The sequence below is a fragment of the Squalius cephalus genome (assembly GCF_949319135.1).
Source record: "Squalius cephalus genome assembly, chromosome: 7".
NCBI classification, from domain to species: domain Eukaryota; kingdom Metazoa; phylum Chordata; class Actinopteri; order Cypriniformes; family Leuciscidae; genus Squalius; species Squalius cephalus.
In genome coordinates, this window is record NC_137128.1 from 26489569 (window position 1) to 26516013 (window position 26445).

At 37.9% G+C, this 26445-nt stretch overlaps 1 protein-coding gene across 3 annotated transcripts; it reads right to left on the reverse strand.

Moving 5' to 3' along the window:
* On the reverse strand, positions 1-26445 carry kcnn1a (potassium intermediate/small conductance calcium-activated channel, subfamily N, member 1a). 3 transcript variants are annotated; one of them, XM_079876167.1, is made up of 9 exons: positions 25289-26445; positions 17223-17672; positions 15172-15267; positions 12599-13017; positions 6167-6308; positions 5913-6023; positions 5622-5749; positions 3754-3823; positions 1-3240 (listed from the first exon to the last, which is right to left on the reverse strand). In XM_079876167.1, exons 1-9 carry the CDS (start codon positions 26258-26260, stop codon positions 2956-2958), a joined length of 2673 nt encoding a protein of 890 aa, XP_079732293.1. In that variant the 5' UTR covers positions 26261-26445; the 3' UTR covers positions 1-2955. The 3 variants fall into 3 exon arrangements, 2 of the variants coding, with proteins under 2 accessions (XP_079732293.1, XP_079732292.1); XR_013821731.1 differs by having other exon boundaries at positions 3175-3240; positions 3754-3993; positions 25289-26346; XM_079876166.1 differs by lacking the exons at positions 1-3240; positions 3754-3823 and adding an exon at positions 4235-5053 and having other exon boundaries at positions 25289-26346.

Sequence of the window (26445 nt, forward strand, 5' to 3'; positions counted from 1 at the left end):
GAAGTATGGTACTTTAATATCACTTATCCACAGAAGGCGGCTCTGGTAGGCTCCTTCATGTTTTCATCATCATTTGAACATGTTCATCCAATATCACAGTGCCACAGTGTATTTCTCAAGAATTTGATGTTTATTATCTGAAACATGGGCAGATTTTGTCCACACTGTAGCTTCTTGGGCTATATGTAAACAAAATAAGAGGATCTCAACATACGAGACCAAGATAACCCATGCCTTTATGTACAGTCAACCTGGGAGGATACAAAATGCAAGTCTTCTCTCCGTATTTAATCATTCACAGGTATTTCACAAAGAAAGGCAATTAGGAAGAAAAAAAACAAGAAAGAAAATGAAATCATGTAATCCAATAAAATACGTTCTAGTGATTTGGTGTCCCATCTACTCGTGTATGCAGTTTGACATCAGAAGGCATCTGAGTCTTACTTCATAATTGGCACATTACAACATTTAGACTGTGTTGACAGTGAAAGAGAGAGAAAGGCATGAACAAGGGTCATGGTCATGTTGTTAAAAAACCATGCAATCATCAAATTATTTTTGATTTTAAAAAGGATCTAAATTGCACTTGATTTTGGTCATCAACAGCAGCTTAAATATTAAAGCAGTCTGTTCCTCTATTTTTGTCTACATTATGAATTGAATGTTATGACTGGCTTTCTCAGTTCTTCTTTAATCTTTGTTTTATCAAAATGTGCTAGAAGTGTCAAGTATATTTCAACAATGAAAGCTGTGAGAATTCTCCATCCTTTTTTCCCCCCATCATCCAAGGTTTAAGTTTAAATGTAGTCATTTTTGTTTGGCAAAATTGCTAATTTTAGGCATCGTTTGTACACAAGAACAGAGGACTAGAAATACACAAGACCTAAACGCAGTATTGACAAGACTGAAACAAGCTGGATAGGAGTTGTGATGAAATGGTAAATTATGTAAATCTTTTTCTCATTTAATAATTTTTTAACAAATGTTTTACAAGCAAATCAGAAAAAAATCAAACATGCATTATTTGAAGTATTTTGGCAAGAATTTGGCTTCAATCTCACAAGAAATGTGCACAAAGTCTGTCTTTAAGTGTGTAAATAAATTTCCATGTGATCAGGCTGTATAAAAACATGTACGTTTTTTAACTAGGGGTATTTAGACTTTGGTTAGGAATAGAATGTCTTGCAGAATAAAAGTCTAATAAAAATCTAATGATTTATAAATATTAAATCAAGCACCCCATTTTTGCCTGATCTTATATAGGTTTCTCCAAAAACAATTAGAATTAAATAGCTAAAATAATGTCTCAGATGTTGGAAAACAATGTTAAATTCATTTAACAAACTAACTAAAATAATAAAAAATAAAGCTTTTCTAAAGCAAGTTGCAATGAGATGGTTTGCAGTCATTTACCATTGGTTCTAATCGGTGACAATTACATCGTCAAACACATAACATTGTCAGTTGCTTTAAGGTTATGCGATTATTTAAAACCATAGGTGTCAGTAAAATACATGTGAACAGGAGAGACAGATTTTTAATCTAAGCTGCCTTAACGGTATATTTTGAAAAGTGCAAATGTGAGCCACAATAATGTCTTCCATAAGCATCTCTTTCTGCTCTATCAGATGTATTCTCTCAGAGAAGATCTTCTCATGATTATAGAAAGATTCGTTTAGTGTTAATCCTATTTTTTACTGATTCTTCAATCACTTGGTCGAGAAATTCATTTAGGTAGAACAAGGAATGCATTTAACAAACATAACCACATTACTGCACCGCTATATTTGCAACTCTAAAAATACTATCCAACGTTAAAAAGGAATCTCTGTGTAAAAAATAAATGAAATAAAACGAAAAGAACACACACACACACACACACAAACACACGTTTGAAAAACCATCCATAATCCATTCGTCACATTTGCACTGAAACATGCAAGGTTTAAATCTCAGTCCTGTCATACATTTGTGCCTACCACAGCATTTAGCACTCAGTGCTGTCATTTCAAAATCAAAAATGCAGCCTTTCGGTAATGTGAAGACTTCTGGAAGCTCAGATTTCATTAAAATGAAGAAAGTGTTACCAGCTTGAGTAGAAACAATTACTTTTTGTATTCCTTCTATCCTATATTTCTTTCATTTGTATCCTTCCTTCCTTCCTTTCTTCAATTCCTCTTTTCCTCCACCCTTCCTTTCTGTCTTTCCTTGCTTTTCTAACTGATGGAAGTATTGAAAGGCTTTGGAAAATAAGAGAAGACTGCGACAGAGTTAATGGTATTTGTTAAGACAGACGAGTTAAATGTCTTCAAGAGGAATGTATCTGAAAAAGGAATGCAATGCTTGTGTTAACATTGTACAAAAACTCGCTCCAAAATTTGTAAATGGACAACCCTCCACAATCTATACATTCAGGCACTGAAAAAAATAACATGCCAATTTGTAACTAAAAAAGGTTAGTTGCACCCAATTTCCCTTAAAGGAGCAAGGGAACTGAATCCTTAAGGTTGGCATTCCTGCATTATTCTACTCAGTAGTAAGGTCATGTGCTCCTCCGTCTCCAGCTGAACGCTGAAGTGATCGCAAAGCACCCAGAAGCGCTCTCGGTGCTCATCCTGGCACAGATGTCTTATAGGACCAGTGAATCTCTTCTATGTGGGTGCGTCGCTCCTTTGTGGTCTACGTTGGTTTACCTTCCTGTGGACCCCATGATGTCGCAGTTTGAAGGACCAGTTTCCTGGACTCACTCTAGCTTCCTGAACTCAGTCTTGTAAATATATGAGGGCTTTACAAAAAAGCTAACTTGAACAGCCATACAATGGCTAAACATAAACCATATATCTACTATTTTTGAATTCTTCTCTACTTATTAATACGAGTCCTCAATCTCGGCTTGATCATCTTACGTGATTAAGTCTGAGACCTTTGGAAGCGGCGAGGGGGTCCAGGTCGGCGTTAGCCACTGTCAGAGGAAGTGTGCGGGGCAGTGGAAGGGGAGCGACGTCGTCTGGAGGGGGTCCAGGAGCGTTCTGAGCCCAGTGAAGCGGGGCGGAAGCGGTGCATGAAGCCATCCAGGAGGTCCTGCTGCTGCTGAGTTATGGCTTGGGAGATCAGACAGGGCAGAGCCTGCAGGCTGCCGGTGACTGCGTCCAGTTTGTCCTCCAGCGTGCCAATACGCTTGTCCAGCTCCTCACTGCGTTCCTGCAGCTCTGACACCAGGTCGTACATCACATTCTGTGTCTAAAAGAGAGCACAGAGAAAGAGTGAGATCGAATGAAATCAATCAATATCAACCCATCCGTCCATTTATTCCTACATCTTATTTAGTTCATGTCCATTTTGAACATTCTGTTGACTATAATTAGCGTTGCACCTACATGTCTACTAACTCTCATTAGAATGTTAGTCGAGTATTAGTAGACTGGTAGGGTAAGAGTAAGTTGACATAGTTGTAAAGTTACTTATAGTCAGTAGAATGTCTGGGGGACCAACAAAATAAAGTTAGCAGATATTAAGCAGACACTCTACTAATACTCCAATGAAAGATAGTTGACACATAGGTGCAACGTTACTTAGTCAACAGAATGTTCAAAAGGGACCATCGAAATAAAGTGTTAACATTTTATTTATTTATTTACTTTAGTACTACCCTTTAGAAGAAACTCGTAAGTTTCCCAGACCATCAAAAGTTTTCATTTACTTTCTTTCTTTCACATTTCATTTGATTTTCACATTATGAAGCCTTTAACGTACCTTCGCCAAGTCCACCAGAGTGTTGGCCTGGTCATTGAGTTTCCTCTGCTCCATTTTCACACTGCGGAGCCTGGGAGGAGGCAGGGTTATGGGGGGATGGGGGGTTGGGAGGAGGGGGACGTTAGGGAAGAGTAACAGATTCCTGTCAGGAAGACTTGATAAGGATGAAGGATAGAGAGAGAGTGGCCTGCATGCAAGCATTCACAGTCCTGTTTGCCATACCAGTCATGCAAACCCAATCTATGAAATGTAAAGAAGAGAAAACTCTTAACTTAACGTTCAAACATGACACATCTCCTTTTGCCCCTGCAGGCACGCGTCAACCATTCACAAAAAAAGCCATCCGAGAGCCTCGTTTGTGGATGAGGTCAAAGGAAGTGGCAAACAGCTGAGGTAGAGGTATATGTGACACCGCTGAAAATGCTTGTGAGAATGGCATTGCTTGCTGTGGGCTTGCTTCTGAACAAAATTTTAAAAGAATGTGTTAATGAAGTTTTTTTTATTTGTGCCATAGCAACTATGAAAGAGTACAGGGATGACTCTGACCATGAGGAGACATTGTAAGAAAGGCTGCCTTAATATCCTGCCCGTTAAGTGTCGTAATTAAAACAATGCGAGTCTTCCGCTCCGATTTGTCATTCATTAGCTAAATGACAAGCTTTGAAAAATGTTAGCCTTTTTTTTTTTTTTGTCTTTTCAAGCTTAAGGATTTATTTTGGAGTATCCAAAAAGAAAAATCTGGAGATGCAGGACATGGTCAGCATTCTTTCTAATGCAAAAACTCCATATCATCTTGCATCAAAGCCCTGGATGACCCTAAATGTCTTTAGCTTAAGTTAGTGCCTGAGGTGGAAGGGAACACGACATCAACCGAATACATGCTTTATCAATAGACAAAGTCTATAGAGCTTAATTGCAAGACTATTCAATGAAAGTCAATCTTTAAAGGTGCTGTTTCTGAATGTCCTGAACATCCTGTCCCACATACTGTGCTTAGTTTTCCTCTGGACACATGAGGTGGGGCTATCAATGCAAGTTAATACAGAGATTTACGCTTTTGAATAATGGATTTGGTGCAAATGAACAAAATCAACAGTTCCAAAGATGCTTCTCCTTCAGAAGGTTACATAAAACCATACAGCATTAAGTAATGTTGCATCTTTTTCATTCTAGACTTAGAATGGAGAGAAGCAATATAGGTAACCAAAATCGGCATTCAGCTTCCGACTCCATGCATATGAAACAAAGACAGGGAGGATGTGGGGAGAAAAACACAGAGGACAAAACTTACTTCTGAGCTCTGCAGTGATAGAGCAGAACGAAGACAAAACACAGTTTAAGTTTAGAAACCACAACATATACACAACATGTGAGCCATTACACTGCACTAACCATAACCACAACGTAAGGGTTTGGGGAAGGAGAGGGGAGAAGGACAATCATCACATTACAAAGAATAACATGCTGACTGATTCTCCTGAGAAGGTTCAGAAATCAACCCTAATGTCTTTGACACTTGATTGACAAGAACTTATGATGCAATATGGGCATCAATGATTTTGGTAACTGGATTACCAAATACCTTCCGCTTCTTATTTAACATGACTTATATATAATATACAACAGTTCCTTAAAAAAAGGACACAAAACCAAAACGTTCAAAACATGAAAGAGTAGTTTCTCAAATTAGTGAAGACAAACAAAGCATACAGTTTATATCCAAAACATCCATTATAAATGTATATCCAAAATTACCACATTTTAACTTTTAATCATACTGATCGTTCAAGGGACAATTAATCATAACTGTAGTTTATCATTAATAAATAGCCTGCAAAAAGTTTGAATTGTATCAACATTTTGCTTACTGGTGAATGGCCTGCAAGAACTTGCGCTGATGTTTGCGCACTTTGGCATGATCTATCTTCTTCACTAATTTTGTGTGTTTGTAGATGAGCCATGTTTCCCTGAGTACATTGGCAGCTGTGTTCTTTACCTGGAAGAAAAAGATGAAAATTCAACATTACTACAGAATTGCAATACATGACCATTATGCATTTTCCAGAGAAACTGGGAAAGTAAAAAAACAAAAAACAAATAAAACATCAGGATTGGTTAAAATACATATAATTTTTTTAATAAATACTCTTATCACTTACTCGTTTACAAAGTTGGGTGTCCATCATGAAATTGTGGACGTGTTTCTCAGCTTTTGTCAATTCTAACTTTCTGGCCACCACCGCGACTACAAGTGCAGTGCAACCAGCTCCCTACAGGAAGAGATAATGAATAGTAACTGTTTTCAACATAAATATTACCACTCAAAATGGGACAAAAAGTTCATTTCACAAATGCAAACTAAATTTTATTTGAAATACTACATTTAAATATAATTCCTTTTTTAAAGACATACCATGATTCCTGTAAGAAGACAGACCCCTTTCCCACAGTATGTATGAGGGACCATATCTCCATATCCAATTGATAGGAAAGTTATGGAAATTAGCCACATAGCGCCAAGAAAGTTACTAGTGACTTCCTGTTTGTCATGATACCTAGAATAGTAAGAACAGAACAGGCAGAGAATCTAAATCAGGCTGTGGAAAAAAGGCTAAAGGTTTAATTATGAACATTTTGCCCATCTGACAAAACATATGTAGAAATAGAATTGGGTCAAATTAAATCTCAACATCAGGTCTTTGATGCTTTTTTCCCCAATAAAGACAATAATGGAAAAAAAACCCACAAACTAATAGAAAAATGACCAAAAGCAGTAAATACCGGACAACATCAAATATTATTTTAAATATTTACATGGTAATGTTTTTGACCATACAACATTCTGTACCTTCCCAGACTCAAAACAAAATGCTCAGTGTTCTACTGGAATATCTATAAAGTGAAAGCAATAATAAATGAAAGAATGAATGAATAAAGAAAGAAATAATAAAATTTAAAGTGTTTAAACATTTATGAAAATTAATAATTACTTTAAAACACAAATTATTTTGTATTTTCAATAGGAAATTAAAAAACCAGCACAAATGGTCCAATAAATCCTCTGTTACTTTTCACTTTGCATATCAGCAATGCTTGACTGTGAAATGCAGTCCACAAGTCAGTGGAAGGATGATCCAGATCAGCTATAGAAATGTTTAAAAATACTCAGAGACAAATTCAAATGACCTAACTTATTGGTCCCAGACTAAACTATTGCTAGCAGCTCATCCACATATCTGCAGGAGGTTGACCTTTTCAGCAGCCTGTCAAAGAGGAGCTAAGCACAGGTCAGAAGACATTTATCTGATGAGGAATAACAAAACAAGGCCCAGGCTCTTCAACGGTCATTTTGAGTAGCCGGACTGAACGAAAGTGACCCACAATGTTAATTTAGTATCTAATCAAACACATTTATTACATAAAAAAAAAAAAGTTAAATGTTCCTCAATATCCCCTCTAAGACTGAATACTCAAAACACAAGAGATGACATGCCACCATCAGTTGCACCTGTCTACAGCACAATTCATCTCTGTAGTCATGCTCTAAGAGCAGGAGCGTTGTAATTGTTTTTTATTGTTCAATGTAATGGGAGAGTCCCGTTATCACATGCGAAAAGCATAGTTACCATGCAGGCATTTTAAAGAAGAAATCCACATCCTGCATGCTGAATAAGCCAGTATATTGAGAGCAAAAATGCGAACCCTATAGTAAAACAGTATTATGCAAGTTGATCACAGTATATGCAAGTTGTTAAAAATTTGTTCTAGTGAGGGATTATTCACAGCAATTAGGATGTTTGCCCATGTGCTACATAACTATTGTAAAACAACGCACAGTGCTGGCACAAACCATTCTCATAGGTTTAGTCATTTTCAATGATCTTTTTTGAAGCTGGTGTCAGATCTCAGAGGTGAACAAGTCCTTGGCATACCAGATTTTACTCTCGAAGAGCTCTGGTAAAGACCCTCTTTTACATCAGACTTGCATTCTACAATTATCTTAACAATATGCTTGCTCCTAGAAATCTATTAGATGCTAATAATTCACATGGCACAATTTTGGAAAGAGGTCGTGTCCTGTGAGGTCTGTTTGCACACATGAACATGAATATGCAATGCAAATCTGATCATGACTATGCACACTGTCTTCATCATTAGCTTGCCTTTGTTTTGACAGTGAAGAAGTGGATTAACATTTCCCTCAATGCTGGTAATAGAAAGCAAAAAGCTACATACTGGCCTTCTAAAGCTCTCAATATACTGTATGCAATACTGGCATAAAATGGAGAAGAGCTGGCACCACCTTCAACTTAGATCAAGAACTCTATCTGAAAAAAGATGTTTCCCCAAATACCCCAGTCATATCCCAATTTCACATAAAAACCCATACAGTTGTTTTGTAGAAAAATTCACAGAACCCAGCAATCCCATACCTTTAATGACTCGTACCCTGACAGCATGGTTAAAGGATGTAATGATGGAGCAAATATAAAGCCACTTAAATGTATTTACCTATCAAAATGCACGAATACTGATTTTTGTGTTATGGCCAATAATTAATAAATGGTCAATAATAAAATTCTGTAAGACGTTTTAAATGCCTCAAGTGAATTTAGGCATCACATCATTAAAATGCACAGCATGAAAAATGGATATTCAATATAAAATTTGCTAAAGATTACATTTAACAGTGTAATTAAATTAGTAATTATTATTGTTTTTACAGAAAATTTAAGCGAGCATTAGATGATGGACATCTAAGGGAAATGATTATGCACAATGAAATATTCAATATATCTTGATTCAATAATAATAATAAAAAAACACTAACATCAGTTGATAACCAATTCAATACCAATATATTGTGCAAAATCTAAAAATAAAAATAGGGGAAATAAGTATGCACAATTAAATATTCAATATAACCTGATACAAATACATAAAAAAATAAAAAAGTATCAACATCAATTGATGGTACCGATATATTGTTCAAAATCTAAAAATTAAACAATAGGGTAAAATAAGTATGCATAAATACATATTCAATATAGACAGATACAAATAAATGGGAAAAAAAAGCACTAACATCGGTTGACAACCGATATTGTACCGATTGTGCATCCCTAATGTTAATTTAGTCTCACACAGAGGCAACGCCCAACAAATATAATACCATAGTTTAGTCCCCCATTCCCTTACATAGTAGTTCACTTCATTGTCCGCTCACACTGCAAGTTACAGGCCTCAGTGTGACATTAAAACCAGACAAGGCTCCGACACAATATTACAGTTCTCTGGAGGAAGGTAAGATGCTTTGCGCACAAATTAAACAGTCATCAGGACACGTTTTGTAGAAACAGTCCTTCTAGCACTAACTAAACATATGCTGTCAGTGAGCTGGTGTTTATTCATCTTCTGAATATCCATCCTTAACACAACACTCCAGTAACTGTGTGCACTAAAGACAGCATTCATGGAGATATTGTGGAGCATCTTGATAAAATGGAAGGTATTGTACTATAATGCACCTTCTCATATGCTCTATTTCCTATCCAAGAATATCATGCTTTTCTGCTATTGTACTTTCAGCTACACGAAAACGGTATCTTTTGAGAAGAAGATAAAGATGGAATGATGCATGGAATTGTACGTACATTTGGGGAAAGGGCCTAAGAGAAGGAAACTGCCTGACTCATGCAAAATATTCAGGGAAAAGTGGGCAGGGAGGGGGCGGAAACAGGACCAAGAGATGTGAAGCGATGAACAGGGGGTGCATGAATTCAAGTGTGAATGAATGATAAGCCAACGTTGCAAATAGCAGCAATGTTCCTCCAATGTCCCAGCCCTTCCTTCATTTTCCCATCCCTCCCATTCCAGACGGACTCCGTGCTCGTCCAGTCTCACACCGTTCTGCCCTTTGGGCTGGCCAGTGTGCTTAGAGAAAAGAAAAAAGTGCAGTAAAAGGTCCAATTTAGCAGCACTTTGGAGAAACAAGCGCCTCTTTTGAATGACAACAGAGCAGTAAACATGAAGACTACCATGCTGTTTCATAGTTTACCAGAAGTGGGTACCCAGTAGTCTAGCATTCCAAAACCTTGCTATCTCTTGTCTCTGAGGAGACTGTGCTAGAATGGACAGCAACATTTCACCTTTATGTGCTCAATTTGTCATCAATAATCGGCCCAGTGTTGTTCAACTGCTTGCACACATTTTCCGTGTGGTAATCGTTTAGATTTAAGCTAAACAAATGTGCGATCAAACATTTGACCTGACCTGTTATAGCAACCTACATTTGAACACTACAAAGATGCAAAGAAAAGCACATGTATCAGGTAAAATTCAAAGGTTTGTTTCACAGGTTTTGCTGGGGCGTATTACAGTTCAATAACAGCTGCTGAAGGAATAATCGGGGGGGGGGGAGTTGCCCTCAGGCCTGTTTGTAAAGGTGATTTGAAGGAGCTGCTCCATTTTAACACAAACTCCCTCCTCCTCCCTCCCTCCTACTCCTGAGCACTTTAGAAAGAGACGCTTGATTCACAGTGCTGCGCAAATCATAGCTTTTAAAACCATTAGTGCATTTGCTATCAACAAACTTCTCCTTTGCGGATGGTGCCACATTCACACATGTTTTTTTCCCTTCGTTTTTACCAATAAATTAATCTAATCGAGCTTTTATTTTTCGGTCAGAGCTGCTGAATCCCACCCCCTCCCCCCTCTTAGAGCAGCAGTGGCACCAGCTCAATGAACAATGATAGGTTTTCCACGGCTAGAGAACGAGGACTCACATGGCATCCCTATGGAGCAGCATAGAGGGGAAATAGAAAGTACAACAGTGAATTATAGTCACACACACACACTCGAAACCTCCCATTCGCTCATACAGACACGCACACGCAACGCAAATTACTCACGCAAGAAAAAACCAGAGTGTGGGCAGCATCGTGTCGTGCATTGCAGCCGATGAGACTGGGGTGCAGAGTGCTGGGTAGTGGTATGGTGTAACATCAAAACCTTCACCTCGTTTACCACTCCAAACTCTTCATTGTTGCCTGTTCAGTCTCTTGTAAACCCACCAAAGTGAAATATAGCCAGAGACTGATCCTTTTGTGAACCACCTTTCAGAGTGAACCATCTTTCTGCCACAGAGATGAGAGTTACTGACACCTCTTCTTGTCATCTCTTTTCTTTTGCAAGGCATTTCTTTGGCTTAGATGGAACAACTGTTTTTATTAGGGCTATTAGGGCTGGGTGTCAATGCATATTTCTCAGTTCAGATCAATTTTGATTCACAATGCAATTCAGTTTGATAACAATTTTGATTCTTTTTCATTTGATCGCGATTCATTTGGGGATATATCAATTATAATTTCCATTTGCGCTAATACATGAAAAAATTCACTGCATGTTTTTGATTCACTCAAAATAATTGATTTAAAAGAGTCATTTGTTTGTGAATTTAACTATACTGGATATTATTGCAGTCCAACTCACGGTACACAGCCTTTTTAACACATTACATTCACTGCAAACTGGTAAAATATAACTTTCTTTGGTGGGACTTAGAGTAAAAGACCTATCAATGGTTTTTAAGAACCAATATCATGATTGTTCAAACGAAGATCGCAATTAATCTGAAAATAAATACTTTTTACCCAGCCCTATTATATAAGCATAATTAATTTCTAGTGCCTCATTCACACTGACAGCTTTTTGTACCAGCTTTTGAAAATCTGACTACAAATTAAATGCATAGCCGTTAAAAATGTCAGTTTTCTTGCTGCAGGGGAAAACGTTTGTATATCATTTGCAGCAATACATAAATGCGTCATATCATGAACAAGACGAAAGATTAAGATCATGAATCTATGAATCAAACTAATGTGTAGAATGACGTCAAGTTCTGGATCGGTTTTCCTCGCATGATTTTTTATTGTATTGCTGCACGTGGGCAAATGCAGATCATATAGATCAGTGAAATCACTCACAGTAATATTAACGTCTTGGCTATAGTCGACTACAGCATCTCACAGGAGATGAATCAAGTGCATCTCCGCTGTACTCCTATTGGTTGTCACCGCATTGCATCACCTCATTTCGTTTGCATAGAATAAACATTACTTAAGTTTGTCATATCGCTGGAGATTTGCAGTTCTCACTGAAAACCAATAACTTACGGTTGGTTTGTCGTTGTGAGTTGCTGGCGGTGTGAATGAGGCTTAAAGAAGTTTCTGCACAGCCCTATTTATTCAGATATGTTTGAAAGATTAATTCTGGTTAAATTAATTCTGGTACAAGGCATGTGTTGGAGAGGTAAAGGTGAGGAGAAGCAGGTAACGCAGGCAGGAATGGCAAAGACACAGTACAGATAAAACAGTTAATGATCATTGTCTTTTGAATCTAACCCATTCATCATCACAGTGCTGCTTTAGCCCAACAAGGCTGTGTATGTCCATTTCCTAATGTGCATTAATATGTCGAAATCTACACTGCCTCATGGGATGAGATCATGATGATGCAGTTTTTTGAAGTGGGTATCCTCGAGGCTCCTCAAAATTACCAAAACAAACCATTCCGCAAACAAACAATTAAGCAGTCATGAATTATTTAACAATTGCTAATACAGCTTACAAAACATGGACTGGGATTTGTGGTGCAATCGCAGAGCTGATGGGAGAAAAGCTCTTCATACAGGCAGAGTGAGGCTGTTGGAGATGCTCCTGGAGGGAATGAGTGAGTGGGAGATGCAGAGAGAAGAAGAGCGAAAGACAGAAAAATAGAGCGAGAACGAGTGAAGGGGAGGGGTGTAGCTGTGTAGCTTGGGATCACAGTCGCTGTGGTGCCATACCTCTCACAAACCCGAACGGTCCAGGCCGCGATGATCCAGGAGGAGATGCTGAAGACCAGCAGCACGGTGCCCGGGCAGATGGTCATGAGGGTCTTCATGACGAAGCGTGTGTTGAAGTTGATCTTGTTGAGGGCACCTATACTTCGCGAGGATGCGTCGGTGAAGAGCTTGCTATGAAGGAGCATGACCCGGCCAATCAGGTAGAGGCGGAGGAACATCGGGATGGAAAGAATGATGTCTACGTCGGCATCGGCCACAGAGGGCACGTAGGTGAAAGCCAGCCGGGCCGTCCATGTGAACACATACTGGCCCGGGATCGGGTGAATGGCACACACCAGCAGCTCTAGGACAATAAAGAAGATGCGCTCATATGTCATGGCTATCCTCCAGTCATCCGCCCCATTGTCCACCATGAACAGCTGCAGGGAACAGGAGAAGAACGGGGTGTATTAGCAGAGAAGTCGAGAGGAACTCTCTGTTCCTCTGGAAAACACATATAAGTGGATGTAATGTCAGGTGATGACAAAGGTGAAGTGTGCCATTTTTTCAATGGTAAAAAACTTATTCCAGCTTAGTACGAAGAGACAATTATAAAACCGTGCTGATTCCCTCAAAAAGTGTAAACACTCTATAAGATTAATCGCGATTAATCGCATCCAAAATAAAAGTTTGTGTTTACATAATATATGTGTGTGTATGTGTATAGTTATTTTGTATATATAAATACACACACATGCATGTATATATTTAAGAAAAATGTGTTATTTATATATAAAATATTTACATTTATAATATATAATATAAATTATATATAAATATATACAGTATATAGATGCAAATATTTCTTAAATATATACATGCATGTGTATGTATTTATATATACAAAATAATTATACACATACACACACATATATTATGTAAACACAAACTTTTATTTTGGATGCGATTAATCGCGATTAATCTTTTCACAGCCCTATAATAAAGGCAACATGATGGATTAAGAGTTGTGTCAGACCACTTCATTAATTAAATTTTAATTTATCTAAATACAAAAATCTTGTTCAGCCCATAAACTCTTGTCAAAGCCAGGGTTATTATAGTTCACTAAATCTAAAACCATTTAGAATCTGTTACTTCAGATAAAATATACAGTAGTGCAAAAGTATTTTTACCCCCCAAAAAATGGTTTTAAGACAGTTATTTCTATCTTTTGCTGTAGTGTCAAGGAGTCTGACAACAGCCGGTCTGCTCCACACGGAGATCTGATCTCACCATCATCGAGTCCATCCGGGCTGACATGAAGAAACAGAAAAAACTGAGACTAAATCCAGAAGAACTGCGGAAACGCTTGAAGAAACCTACCTGCAAAGCGACAGTACTATGAAAAGTTTTAGGTACTTCTGTAAAAATGCTGTAAAGTGAGGATGCTTTCAAAAATAATGTCAGGAATAGATTTTATTCATCAATTAACTTATATTAACTAAATCAAATCAATATTTGGTCTGACCACCCTTTGCGTTTGAAACAGCTTTTTTTTAGGCACAATTGCACATAGTTTTTCAGGTAGAATTGCAGGAAGGTTTCTTCAAGCGCCTTGGAGAAGTTGCCGCAGTTCTTCTGGATTTAGTCTGTCTCAGTTTTTCTGCTTCTTCATGTAAATCACAGACCGACTCGATGATGGTGAGATCAGATCTCTGTGTGGATCATACCGGCTGCTGTCAGACTCCTTGTGCATACAAAAATCTCACTAGATTACTACAATTAATAGCAAAAGGAATGTTTGGAAATGTAAACTAATATTTCCTTCTACAGTAAAACTACAGCAAAAGATACAAGTAACTGGCTTAAAACCATTTTTTTGGTGAAAATAATAACGCACCCAAGACTTTTGCACAGTACTGTGCATTAACTGAAATAAAATAAAGCATAAAAAACCTTAAACATTTTATTTCAGCTAGTTACCAAGGCAACATTTCTCATTTTACTAAAACAACTAAAAGTAAAGCTAATAAAAATGACACAACACATAACACAATTACTAAAACTTTAACTAAAATTAAATTGAAAATGGAAAATATAGCCTAAAAATAATACAACTTAATATTAATAAATCCTATAATAGCATCTCAATGATTCTAAAATAAAAACTATGGATTTCAGGTTCATCAAAAATTTAATTAATAACATTTTTGTTACAACGATAAATGTGTAAGTTTTCTTTATCAGCATTTTACACATAAATCTCAACTGTGTATAATGACTAAATCAACAATAACAGGATAAAAATCAGCATAAACAGCAAAACAATAATACTATAACAGTAACAATAAAGTGTAGCCATGCTGAAATGTCCAGCACAATTCAGTGTCATTACTTTGGGGGCGGGACTATCATTATGGCCAGCCAATGGCAGATAGGGGGAGTGTTTTAGAAGCCTGCTTGAAAATGTTTTTGAATTCTGTTTGTTGATGTTAGTGGCACAAAAATGTACACATTTCACCTTAGAATTATCATTAACAGATCATTCAAATACAAGACAATCAAGTTTTTATTCTTTATAATCGAGAACTAACCTGTATTTCCCGAGCGTGGTACATTATTATAAGACCAAGCAAAATAACAGTGGAAAGGCTGATAAGGCATTTCAGTGCAAATGAATATGAAGATTCCTGCAGCAAGAGAAACAAAACACACCATCAGTATGGCCATACATAACCACAGTCTTTCAGCTTATGCTTAAGTTATGAAATCATGCTTACTAAATGAAACATTTTTGGATGAATAGATGCTGTCTAAACCATCTGCGTCACACAATACACTGCATTGCTTCACCATGGAGGAGTTAATCCCCACTGTGTCAGGAAAAAAAATCACTTTCCATAATATTCCCCATGGCAACAAATGAACCTCATGCATTTGGGAACCAAACCATCTGATTGATTAGGTTTGATATTAGGTTTACTTTCGGCATAAACTCCCTATGACATACAGTACATGGACAATCACGCTATGCACGTGGGTGTATTTGATGTGAATACTTGAACATGTTTTTCGGCACTGTCCTGTCATCTCAGCTTAAATGTGTTGGTGGGAGTGAGGGACTTGTTAGTTGAAATGTTAGTGTTGTACAACAGAATGAGGATTACAGATCAGCATGTTTCAGAGACTGATAATAAACGGAAAGGTATAATGTAGTTCAGTACATAAAATACCCTTTTAGCCCATCCAAGCATATCAGTCAATATTGAAATACAGTAAACCTGTATTTTTTTTATGTTACACTTAAAAGCTAGTCATTTTTTGTTAGTTAAATTAGTTTTTTAGCTTACTTTGATGTTATGGTAGGTACAAAACCGGCTATTCCTCTGTTAAACACCTGTCATGTCAAAATAATTCTATTCTAAATATACAAAAAAATGATTGACTTTTTTTAAAGAAACTAGCTGTATGCAAAGATTCACAAATCAAAATTTTATGTTCTGTCAGAATGAGGGAGTGAGGAAAGTGTGCATAATTTATGTAACCACAGAAAAGCAATTAAAAGATTCAATTTTAACAGTGAAATTAGACTCCCTTCTCCCTTACCCCTTCTAATTTAACCCCAGGTCCCAATGGTCCCTCCAAGAAAAAATTAGGTCTGAAATTGTTATAAATTTCCCGTGTGACAAATTACACAGTAAACTAATTATTGCACCTGTTGGTCACTGGAAGGTTTTTTTTTTCAAAGGTCAGATTCCTAACAAACACATCTTGAGTGACTTTCTTTCCTGCTGACATTCACATGCCATTGTTCCTCGCTTTTCTTTTCTTTTCTTTTCGTGCAAGATCAAGCCATGTGATAATTCGGTTAATCCAGCTGAATGTGACAGTAGCAGTGTAGCAGTTCTCTCCCACAGGGCTAGAAATAGCACAACCATTACAAAATCCACATCTCAAGGGAACTGAGTGGTCACAGTACCAAACACCTCATTTTGTGGACCCCGCATTAAGAATCGCTTTGGGAGTTTTCTGTAATAGGCCTACCTCAAAGTTTATAGCATTTCAGCCCTCCAGTACTGCTTGTGAAAAAGACTACAAAACAGTAAGGAGATGAGAAGAGCTACATCCCAAAGTAGATTGATGCGGTTTAGAGGACAAATATTAATATGATATCTGTATGTACTGCAATGGTGGCTATTTATGCCAAAGGTTATGAGGGATGACATGAGGAATAGTGGGCTCCAAAGGACTGGGACCACAAGTGAAAATTTCACTATTTTACATTTTAATATTAAGATTTCTTTATTAAAAATGATATTATCAGCGTAATCATTTGCTTGAAAATTTTAATTGAAAATTGAATCATGAATTCCAGAATGTCTTTTTGTTTATCCTTTTTGCTGTATTGACAGCAGCGCTCAAGTTGACAGCGTATTCATTTTTTTCATGTACAAATGTATTAGTGACCTATACATAGTGCAGAAAATTATTTTAGATTTATCTAGATCATATAATTTCTGTTTATTTTTAGGTTGAGATTTTTAATCCCAGAATTTCACTGTGGTCTCAACCATTTGGATCCCACTGCTTATCATGTGCATATTTTGCGTATTTATGGGGGGACATGAAAAGAGGAAGCACCTACCTTAGTGTAAACCCCCCAGGATAGTTCAGTCTCAGTTACCATGACAACGATCCCAAACATACCGAATATCAGGGCATAGTCACTTAGCCGCTTGCGCTTCTCAAAAAGTGCCCTCCTGTGGCCCAACTTGTAGCCAATATCTTTATTTTTTTTCTGTGGTGCGTTGCCACTCTCTCGGACCAGGCTCTCATTGGACGCCTTGCTGGGGTCCTCGCCACCTCCCTTGGAGACGACCACTTCCAGGCCGGAGCTGTGAAGAGTCTGGAGCGGCTGGGTCTCAGAGTCATGCTCTGCTAGGTTGCGTCGTGACGCCGCCAGGCTGCCCAGTGGTCTTACCACTCCTCCATTGTACTTGCAGCTGTTCATGGCTATCTGAGGGAGTGAGTGACTGCTCTCAGAGAGGGAGGGCTTGGATCCAGCATGGCTCAGCTTTGTTCGCTCAGCATGTGCCTGTCAGCAAAAATCAAATACAGACAAATAGGTGTCAGCAGCATATACACTGAAACCCAGCATTAATCTACTCTATTGGCCCTGCTCCATGACCGGAGTGTCCCAAGGTTCATTTCATCAGAAACCTACTATAGCATCTTCACACCTCAGTGTATCACAATGACTAAATGTAATTTGGACAGTAAACAAGTATAAATCGATACACTTTAATATAGTTGTGTGTGAATGATCTAATTTTATAATGAGCAAACTGTGAGGTCTGATAAACTGTCTACTGCTCTGACAATATGGATAAAACAAATAAAAAAAGATAGTATTTCTTTTTAGTTCAGCCCTCTGAAGGAATACAATGGCAGAAATTACACACACAGAACAGATGTGCAGCAATCGTGATGGTTCGCGGCTAAACATCCCAATATGGAGAGGTATAATGACGTTTGGATGTTTCACTATTAGCCTGGAGTGAGGAGTGGGCTTTGTGAAAGCTGTGGTACTGGTGTTCTCTCACACTCCTGGATCCATGTTTCTCTCACAGGTGAGCAAGCAGTGGAAAATAAAGTGGAGCTAAAATTGGAATACTCGCAATTAGGCCCGTTAAGATCATGAATTTTGTGCTGACGATTAATAGTTGTGATTAACGTTTTATCTGTTTTGTTCATGTAAGCCTAATTTATTATATTTGTATATTTTCGGCGTCTTGGAATTATATAATAACATTTTTAAGGTAAAATATTTACATATTTCTTCTTGCTGGCATTTCTCGTATGCTGGCATTTCTTTACACACTTAAATTTACTTTCATTTATTTGAATGACAAAGTGTGACTGAAATTTAACTGTAAAATTATCACAGTTATCCAGCCATCTCAAATAATTGCGACTATTAATTAACTTATATACTTAGTGTTTATAAAGATACGTTTTATTTGTTGGATGATGAAAAATCTAAAATTAAAAATCGAGGAAATACTAAATATTCAGTATTGGTCAATACTGATAAATAATAATATTGATCATTTAAAAAATGTCTTCATGCTCATGTACTGAACATCAGTGCCACAAGAAATCATCACAGAGATTACAACAGAACAGAATATTCTGGTCTTTTCTGTAGCATTGTTTTGGACCTGCTCTCTAGATTCTTGAACAGAAGAGAAACAAAATGGCAAAATCTTGCTTTAGCAGAAACTTCTTCACAAATTAATGATGTTGACGACAAATGTGTGTTAGCTGTCACCTCACATTTGCACTGGATAATCAAAACCCAATATATTTCCAAAGAACCTATTCATTAGCGCTCATTTTCAAGCGGTTCAAATGGCTATTGAGGAAACAATGCAAATTCAAGACTCAATCCAAACTGAAAACATTGTTTATGTAATTCTAATCAAATGAATATGGAATAGATACTCTGATTACAAACAATTCGACTGTTGAGGAATGTAAAATATCATCCAGACATCAGCCACTAAAGATATGTACACATTTGACCACTCCAGACACGTTGACGCATCCGCCATCTTGGAACAGTCAACACGCCTATGCTGTCATCACTCACAGTAAAAATCAATACGTTTTCCAAGATGCCACAATATTGTGCACCCTCTAAAAACCGTTGAGATTTAGGCCACATCCACACAAAGCCAGAGCTTTCCCTATCCAATCTTTTTTTTCCTCATTCTAAAAAAAAATTCTGTGAACAAACCGACTCAAAACGAAGAACAAGTAGTATACATGCCAGACCAGTATACACTAGAGATACACTAAAAACGGAGAAGACTTGGAGCATGCGCATAAACCTTGCACGCTGTATAGAACACATATAAGGCTCAGTAGCTTCTTCTTCCTCTTCTTTTTTTTTAACAAGAACTTTATTGAACAATATAAACAACAATAAATGGCCTGGTACAAAATATGAAATATCTTGATCAAGGCATATGAAAGAAAATATAAATAAATAAATTAAATAAATAAAAAAATTAAAATGCATTCAAGTAAATAATAAATAAAGAAATAAAAGTATGAGTACACAAGCATGTAGTCCGCAGTGTGTTGTTGCTGTTACGTGACGTATCGGTGTCTGACTAGGGTCGAGACTAGCCTGACTACGTCAGACTTCTTACTTCCGCTCAATTTCATTTCGCTTCTGTACTCAGTCTGAGACAGCGTAATAGCTTTCCGTTTTCCTCCGGCCTGAAAACAGCCGGCCAATCAACGAACAGAGGGCGGGCTGAGAGCCGTGACGTAGACACTGATTGTACCGTGGATGCGTAGATTTACTTCACATAATCTGCAAAAGTCGTTCACAGCCATGTTCACTCCGGTATTTCGCTCGATGGTTTTGTTTTCGCATCATACATGTGTTTACAGTGGAAGTTAGATGCGGCTGAGCATGCGCATAACACACGCCATAACCAAACGTTATGTGATTGGCTTACGGGTAACCAATGATTTTAAACTTCAGACAAGCGCCCCCCCCGCGAGAAAGAAAACGCTTTTCAATTATGCCATGCCAGACTCTGTCTACGAAGCAAAGCGAAGTAGCAGAGTTTGGTATTACCAGGCTAGGTCGAGACATGGGGTGATGACATAATCGTTTCACAAAATATACTAATTGGCTATACGCACGAAAACACAAGGTTGTCATTTTCAGATTTATCCACTCTGGGACCTGGTTTAAAAAAATAGCGTTTTCAGGCTCCCGAAAAGCCAGATCCGTCTGGACGAAACGCCAATACGATACAAAATGTTTACGTATAGAACTGAATGCATCTCCGTGTGGACAAGGCCTTAATTTCCCCCCAAAAATGGCATTACATGTTCACAGGTGACATGTTGGTTTGTGTTTTTATATGTATTAACTGGTTATTACAGATTTTTCTGCTGAAGACTATTGCAGATGTAGATATTCATACATGCATAGTACTACAGTTGCATACATAGTCAACTTGCTCTCGAGTATTCACAGACCGGCTTTGACCGTTCTAATATTGCGGACGGTTTAGCTTACGTATAGCGGCCTAACAGAAGCAGACTCTGAGGCATCTATGTATATCTATGATGGACACACACTTACACAGGCCCGTCACAGTGACTTTTCAAGTCTAACAACTTGGCTTTACATGCAACTGCCATATCATATCACTTCTTTCCTAGCTATTCTGAACTTAATACAACACCATTTCCAAACACCCCATCAGCTAATGCAAGTTTGAGTGTGTCAAATTTTTAATGTCAGTACTATTAATAGGAGGCTCTGAACACAGAAGAGGCCACTTTGAAAGTGATGGTATTAAAAAAAATCACTGCGTTAGTGACGGGAGAATATGCCAACAGAATCATCTACCTTTGCATGAAAGCTATAATGCAAAACCACATCACTAGTAGGCATGTTTTCAAAAAGGACACATTTTGTACTGGAGGACCAAGAGAGGGTACTTGCAGTGCATTATACAAATTCACACTGTTTGCTTTGCTTACATGCGTTACGCAACCTTTCAGTGTTTCAATCTAACGCAACTAGGACTGACTTGAAAAGGTCACATTCAAAAAGAATTCATTGTAAATATATATATATATATATATATATATATATATATATATATATATATATATATATATATATATATATATATATATAAACAATATAAAACCATAACCCCAGTGTACAAACTAGTGTGGAATACAAAAATGATAATGATAATGTTTGCATGCTAATAATCTAGCTAGAGGTTTAGAGACTAAAATAATTTCTTCCCTTTAACATTTTGATTTCAGGTTTAATGATTTCTATTTAGATGTTCTTACCAAGACATTTCCATATCTTGATATTTGCATATTTAAAAAAACAACTTTCGAATACCAGCTGAGGTGAAATGTTTTCTCATATTCTCACTTTAAGCAACACCCTATTTTACACATTTTCTGTTATAACAGTGGCATTTTGACAATTAGGTATCACTAGTGAATGAAAAGTAATAATTCCATTTTCACCAACATCATGCAATAGCCTCTGTGGGGGTCAACTGAGATTAAACTACGCACTTCCTGACATTATTAAACGCACAAAGAAACAAAACGCAGAGAATGTGCGTACTTCCCAAAGACACTGAATGCCTCTGTGATTCTTTTCTGTATGATGGGCTGTTGTGGTTGAATGCCCTCCTTAAAACCTTTAGCGTAAACTGATCCCATTTAAATGGACCTTTTAGTCATATAGAGGAAATGAGGTGGCTAGGAAGATAAAGGAAGAATGAAAGACTTTATTAGAAGGAGACTTTAAATGTTTAAAGACAGCCCTTTCCTTGTCCTTTTTCTTACAACTGTTTTTCCGAAGCAGACTTTCGTGGCTTTTGGAAGAACAGCATTAAACCCTGAGGTGGTAAACCCCCTTTATAAACAGAAGAACATCAGTGACACATGCTGCTATAATGAGTTTATTCATTAAAACGATAAATTAGACTTTATCGCTTTCTGATAGCTCTCTGTCTCTCTTTTTCATATGTTAAAGATGACACAAATAATGCAGAGAATTAACACCAGGCCTGTTTTCATTATAGATAAAGAGAAGCCATGGCAGTAATACATTTAGATATTGGTGCTTAATTATATCAAACACTGCCCATAGACAGTTTGATAACAGTGATATTGTGTTAATATGGAGATAGGACTGATATGACACTAAACTGATGATTGTTTTCATTCACGAAGTCTTTAATTTTTCATCATATAATCTATTAATTAATTATATTAGAGAGGTTTATCAGATGTTTCACATGACATTACTCCAACACCAGAGCAGGGATCACTGAGCAAGCAAAGAGGGGCCAGTCAAAAGGGAACTAAACACTGACAAGAAGGAAGAATAAGAAAGCATTTACAAGTAAACCGCAGTTTTATATATGTTAAGCCTTTCAGAGCACAATGTCTGTGCTTGTGGAACTGTGGAACACAATAGCAAACTACTATTAGGTTTCAGTTTGTGTCACAGGATATTGTAACTGTATATACTTGATTGGTCCCTCTAAGCCAAAATAGTTTTTGTTTAAGCAATTAGCCAGAACAGTGTGGTTGAACAAAATGTTACAAATACACCGGTAAGTATATCAGCCAACACAAGTAAACAGTTATTTTTATAAAGAGCACCAGAAAAATGTTATGCATGTTGATTCAAAGTTATTTATTAAACAATATCTCACAAAAACCAATATCAAATTCAGTTTAATTGTCCGAAAAAAAAAAAAAAAAAACTACACGTCTTCCCTCATTTTTCTGTTGGGAAAACTGCCATTGTGTCTGCAGGGTACAGCTAGACACGTCCTGAGTGAGGCAATCGTGATCTGAGGATCAAAGCTTAATTTAATGATACAATTAAATTAAATGGAGCATCAATAAATGGACGTGTGGGACAGATATCGAAGGTTATTTGTTGCAGTTCTTCAGATGAAAAATAATGTAAGGTTTATGTATTCCAAAAGTCCTTTTGTTTGCGTTACTGGAGCAACATGTCTTTCATTAACAACGCTTGTACACAATAGAGCACAGTATTCAGAAGTGCTAAAGGTCTCTGACTCCACCCTGCCCGCTAGGTTCTGCCCAACTGATAAGACTCTCTGCCTACATGAATTTCCTTCGACTGTATACTCTCATTAGTATCCTTCTTTCAACTATCTAGCATCAGATATCAAGAGTTTTTTTTCTTTTAAAAGGTCAGTTTATTTTTCTTCCTTTGTTAGCTTTCTTCCTGTAGTACCGGTGCTGCGCTCGGGTTCAATACAGCCTTGAAACTCTGAAAACAGCTAAAAAGAAAAGGTCTGTATTTGGGATGATTGGTGAACCGTAGTACAACATTTTAGCTAAAGGTGCTGAGTGTAACTTGTTCGGGAAACACATTTGAAAATTCTTTTTATTTTTTTAGAGATTTAGTTTTCTAGATTATTTTTACAAATCCATTTGGTGAGACTAGTGCACTGTAAAATATTATATGATCAATAAGTTATGACAACATATTTTTTACATTGCTTTAACTCACCAAAATAAGTTAAGCAATTTTCAACTTTTTTTTTTATAAGTTATACAAGATTCAACTCATTTTTTAAAGTCAGTTTAATGTAATTTAAGTTGAATTGACTTAAACATCCAAGTTGATTAAGGCAGCAACTTTTTTTACAGTGTAGTGCAGAAATTACACGGTTAAAAGTGAATTATTAACCACGACACAGAAAGAAGAGAATCTAAACAAATGTGCACAAAAATGTATCCTTTGCATTAGAGATACCTGCGATATGGGGTGTTTTACCGAATGGACAATTATGCTTCTCGATGAAGAACAATGATAAGCCAAAGTATACTGCAGGAAATGGATTTGTGCTGATTTTGATCTAATCCACATTTTAATCACCACATTATTTGTCCATATATTCTGTGTGTATAAGCCCTTACTTTATGAGCCTTGGCTACTACCACCCAAGCAGATAAGCCACTGTGATTGACCAATTAAAAGGTATTTCAGGACCTGAGAGAGAGCATGAAGCAGAATGGAGACATGAATGGAGCCTCGGTGAGTGGCATCAGATAACAGGGTCAGAAAAATAAATGGAGCCCTGGGAGCTGTTCGAGTCTTTTGAATGATCTGCAGATGAAGGCACTGGCACGGCAAATAATGAGGGCATCATTTCGGCACGCTGTAAAAGTGGCACAGATTCATATAACACAGATTTCTGCAGTGGTTTTAATTCGTTTTAATTCTGAACATGTAAAGAAAGATTGAAGATTCAAAAGAAAAAATTAAGTAACTGGGTAAATCATAATTGAGTTATGAGCGAAATAGGATCTCATTTCCGATGTTCTGTCCTGTGGCAGACGGGTGCTCAGACTCAAGAGGAAACGAAGAGTGAAAATTGATATCAAATCCATCGAAATTCAATCAAAGTTTCAGCGCTGGATTACTTACTATGTCGTTATGCCTTTGTATGGCTGTAAGGATTAGTTGAAACTGTATATTAAGAGCTTAATTGAAGACTTAAATTAATTTTCTGAATTTTCAAATGCCATGATTGTCCAACCTTTATATAAAAGGTTAATATAAATAAACTTGACTTGACTTTTCATAGTTTTTTTTTCCCTAATTTGAATGATCATATTTAACTATAATTGTATTAATTTATTAATACAGATTTGGGCACTGCAATAAGACCCTTTAAACGAAGAGAAATTTCAAGTTTTGATATGCTGTCAAATTTAACAAACGTCTGTGTGTGTGTGTGTGTGTGTGTGTGTGTGTGTGTGTGTGTGTGTCTGTGTGAAACAGAGAGAGAGAGAGAGAGAGAGAGAGAGAGAGATGTGAAAGGCACAGTGGGTTTTTATGTCCGCGTGAGTGTATGCATGAGAAGATGCAGTGTGCTTGATGTCATCATGTTGATAGGCTGCTTACGAATACACGTTTTAGCAAATCAAATTAGCCTACTCAAAAGCTTAACCTCACGATTATTCGCAACATAATAAAAACAACAACAGGCGTGGTCGCATATAACGCAGCGTATTCTATATGAGTGGCATACTGAAAGCTGTGCTGGTGTTCATACATATATATATATATATTTATTTTTTTAAAACTACCTTGTGTTTGCCTGCTCGATTTTTCCTCTCCTCCTTGTCGTGGGGCTCTGGCCACAGTTGACTGCTGGAGCCGTACGGGGGGCTGCTGTTTTCACCACTAGACACCGACGAGTTTCTCTCTAGCGCGCGCTCGCATTGATACGGCTGACAGAGTGCGATTCCCCCCTCCTGGTACCTGCCGTCTCGCTCACTCTGCTGCCGCTGGAGGCTGTGTTCCTGATGCTGATGCTGCAACAGCAGCAGCTCCTGCTGGTTTCTGCACACTTGCTCCGATCTGCTGATGCAGTAGTTGATGGGCAAGCTGCTGCCCAACAGTAACTGAGCCTGAGGCTCAATTAATTGCCTCTCCTTCTCGGCTTCCTCGCGTGCATTTATCTGTCCTTGACCAGAGTTTGGCAAGAGTAGCTCAAAGGAGGGGTCCCTTTGTTGATTATAACAAGGTTGCTGCAGCAACTGGTTTTGGTCTCGACGCCCCCCCTCCCCGACGCCACGTTGTACAATCTCTTGTTTGTAATTAGCACTCTTTTGGCGCGTATCCCGCGTATAAGAAATGTGCGAAGGCAGAGGCGGCGGCAGCAGATCAGATGGGGAGGGCTGCGGGGAAACGGAAGATTTCTGCTGAGGAGAATGGCTGCTCTGTGAGAGCCCCTCAGAATGACACTGATAGCCAGATGAGGCCCCTGGAAACGGATGCGGCTGCTTGTCGTAAGACTGACGGTCACTGTGCGCTCCCTGTGCGAGGATGCAGCGGCCGGTCAAAGGCAGGCACTCGCCGTTCCTGGTGCCGCGGTCCGGACAAGACAGTACATGTCGGCTATGATGTGAGGAGGTGGATCGCTCCTTTATCGATGGCGGTGGGGGCGGCAGACTAAAGAGCGGGGCGACTGGACTAGATCCTTCCTTCTGACTGTCACGAGCGTCCGCGTCGTTGGTGTGCTGCTGGTGGACAGCTCCCGCGTGCCGATGCCGCATCCCCTCAATATCCGCGTCTTGTTGTGGTTGCTCCTTTGCCTTGCAAAGCACCGACACCCATTCATTGCGACGTACCCCAAAAGAACCAATCTGACTTGTCTCATTGGTGGGCTTGAGCAAGACCTGCCTCGTGACGTCATCACCGAGATGAACACCGCCCTCGTGTGAAAACCGCTTTATGTTTA

Coding starts and splice junctions, on each gene's coding strand:
- kcnn1a (XM_079876167.1), bottom strand. CDS start 26,260: ATGCGGCATCGGCACGCGGGAGCTGTCCACCAGCAGCACACCAACGAC. Junction 15,268..17,222: donor CCTGGGGGGTTTACACTAAG/GTAGGTGCTTCC, acceptor CTCTTGCTGCAG/GAATCTTCATATTCATTTGC. Junction 3,824..5,621: donor TTCTTGCAGGCCATTCACCA/GTAAGCAAAATG, acceptor GCCTCCTCCCAG/GCTCCGCAGTGTGAAAATGG.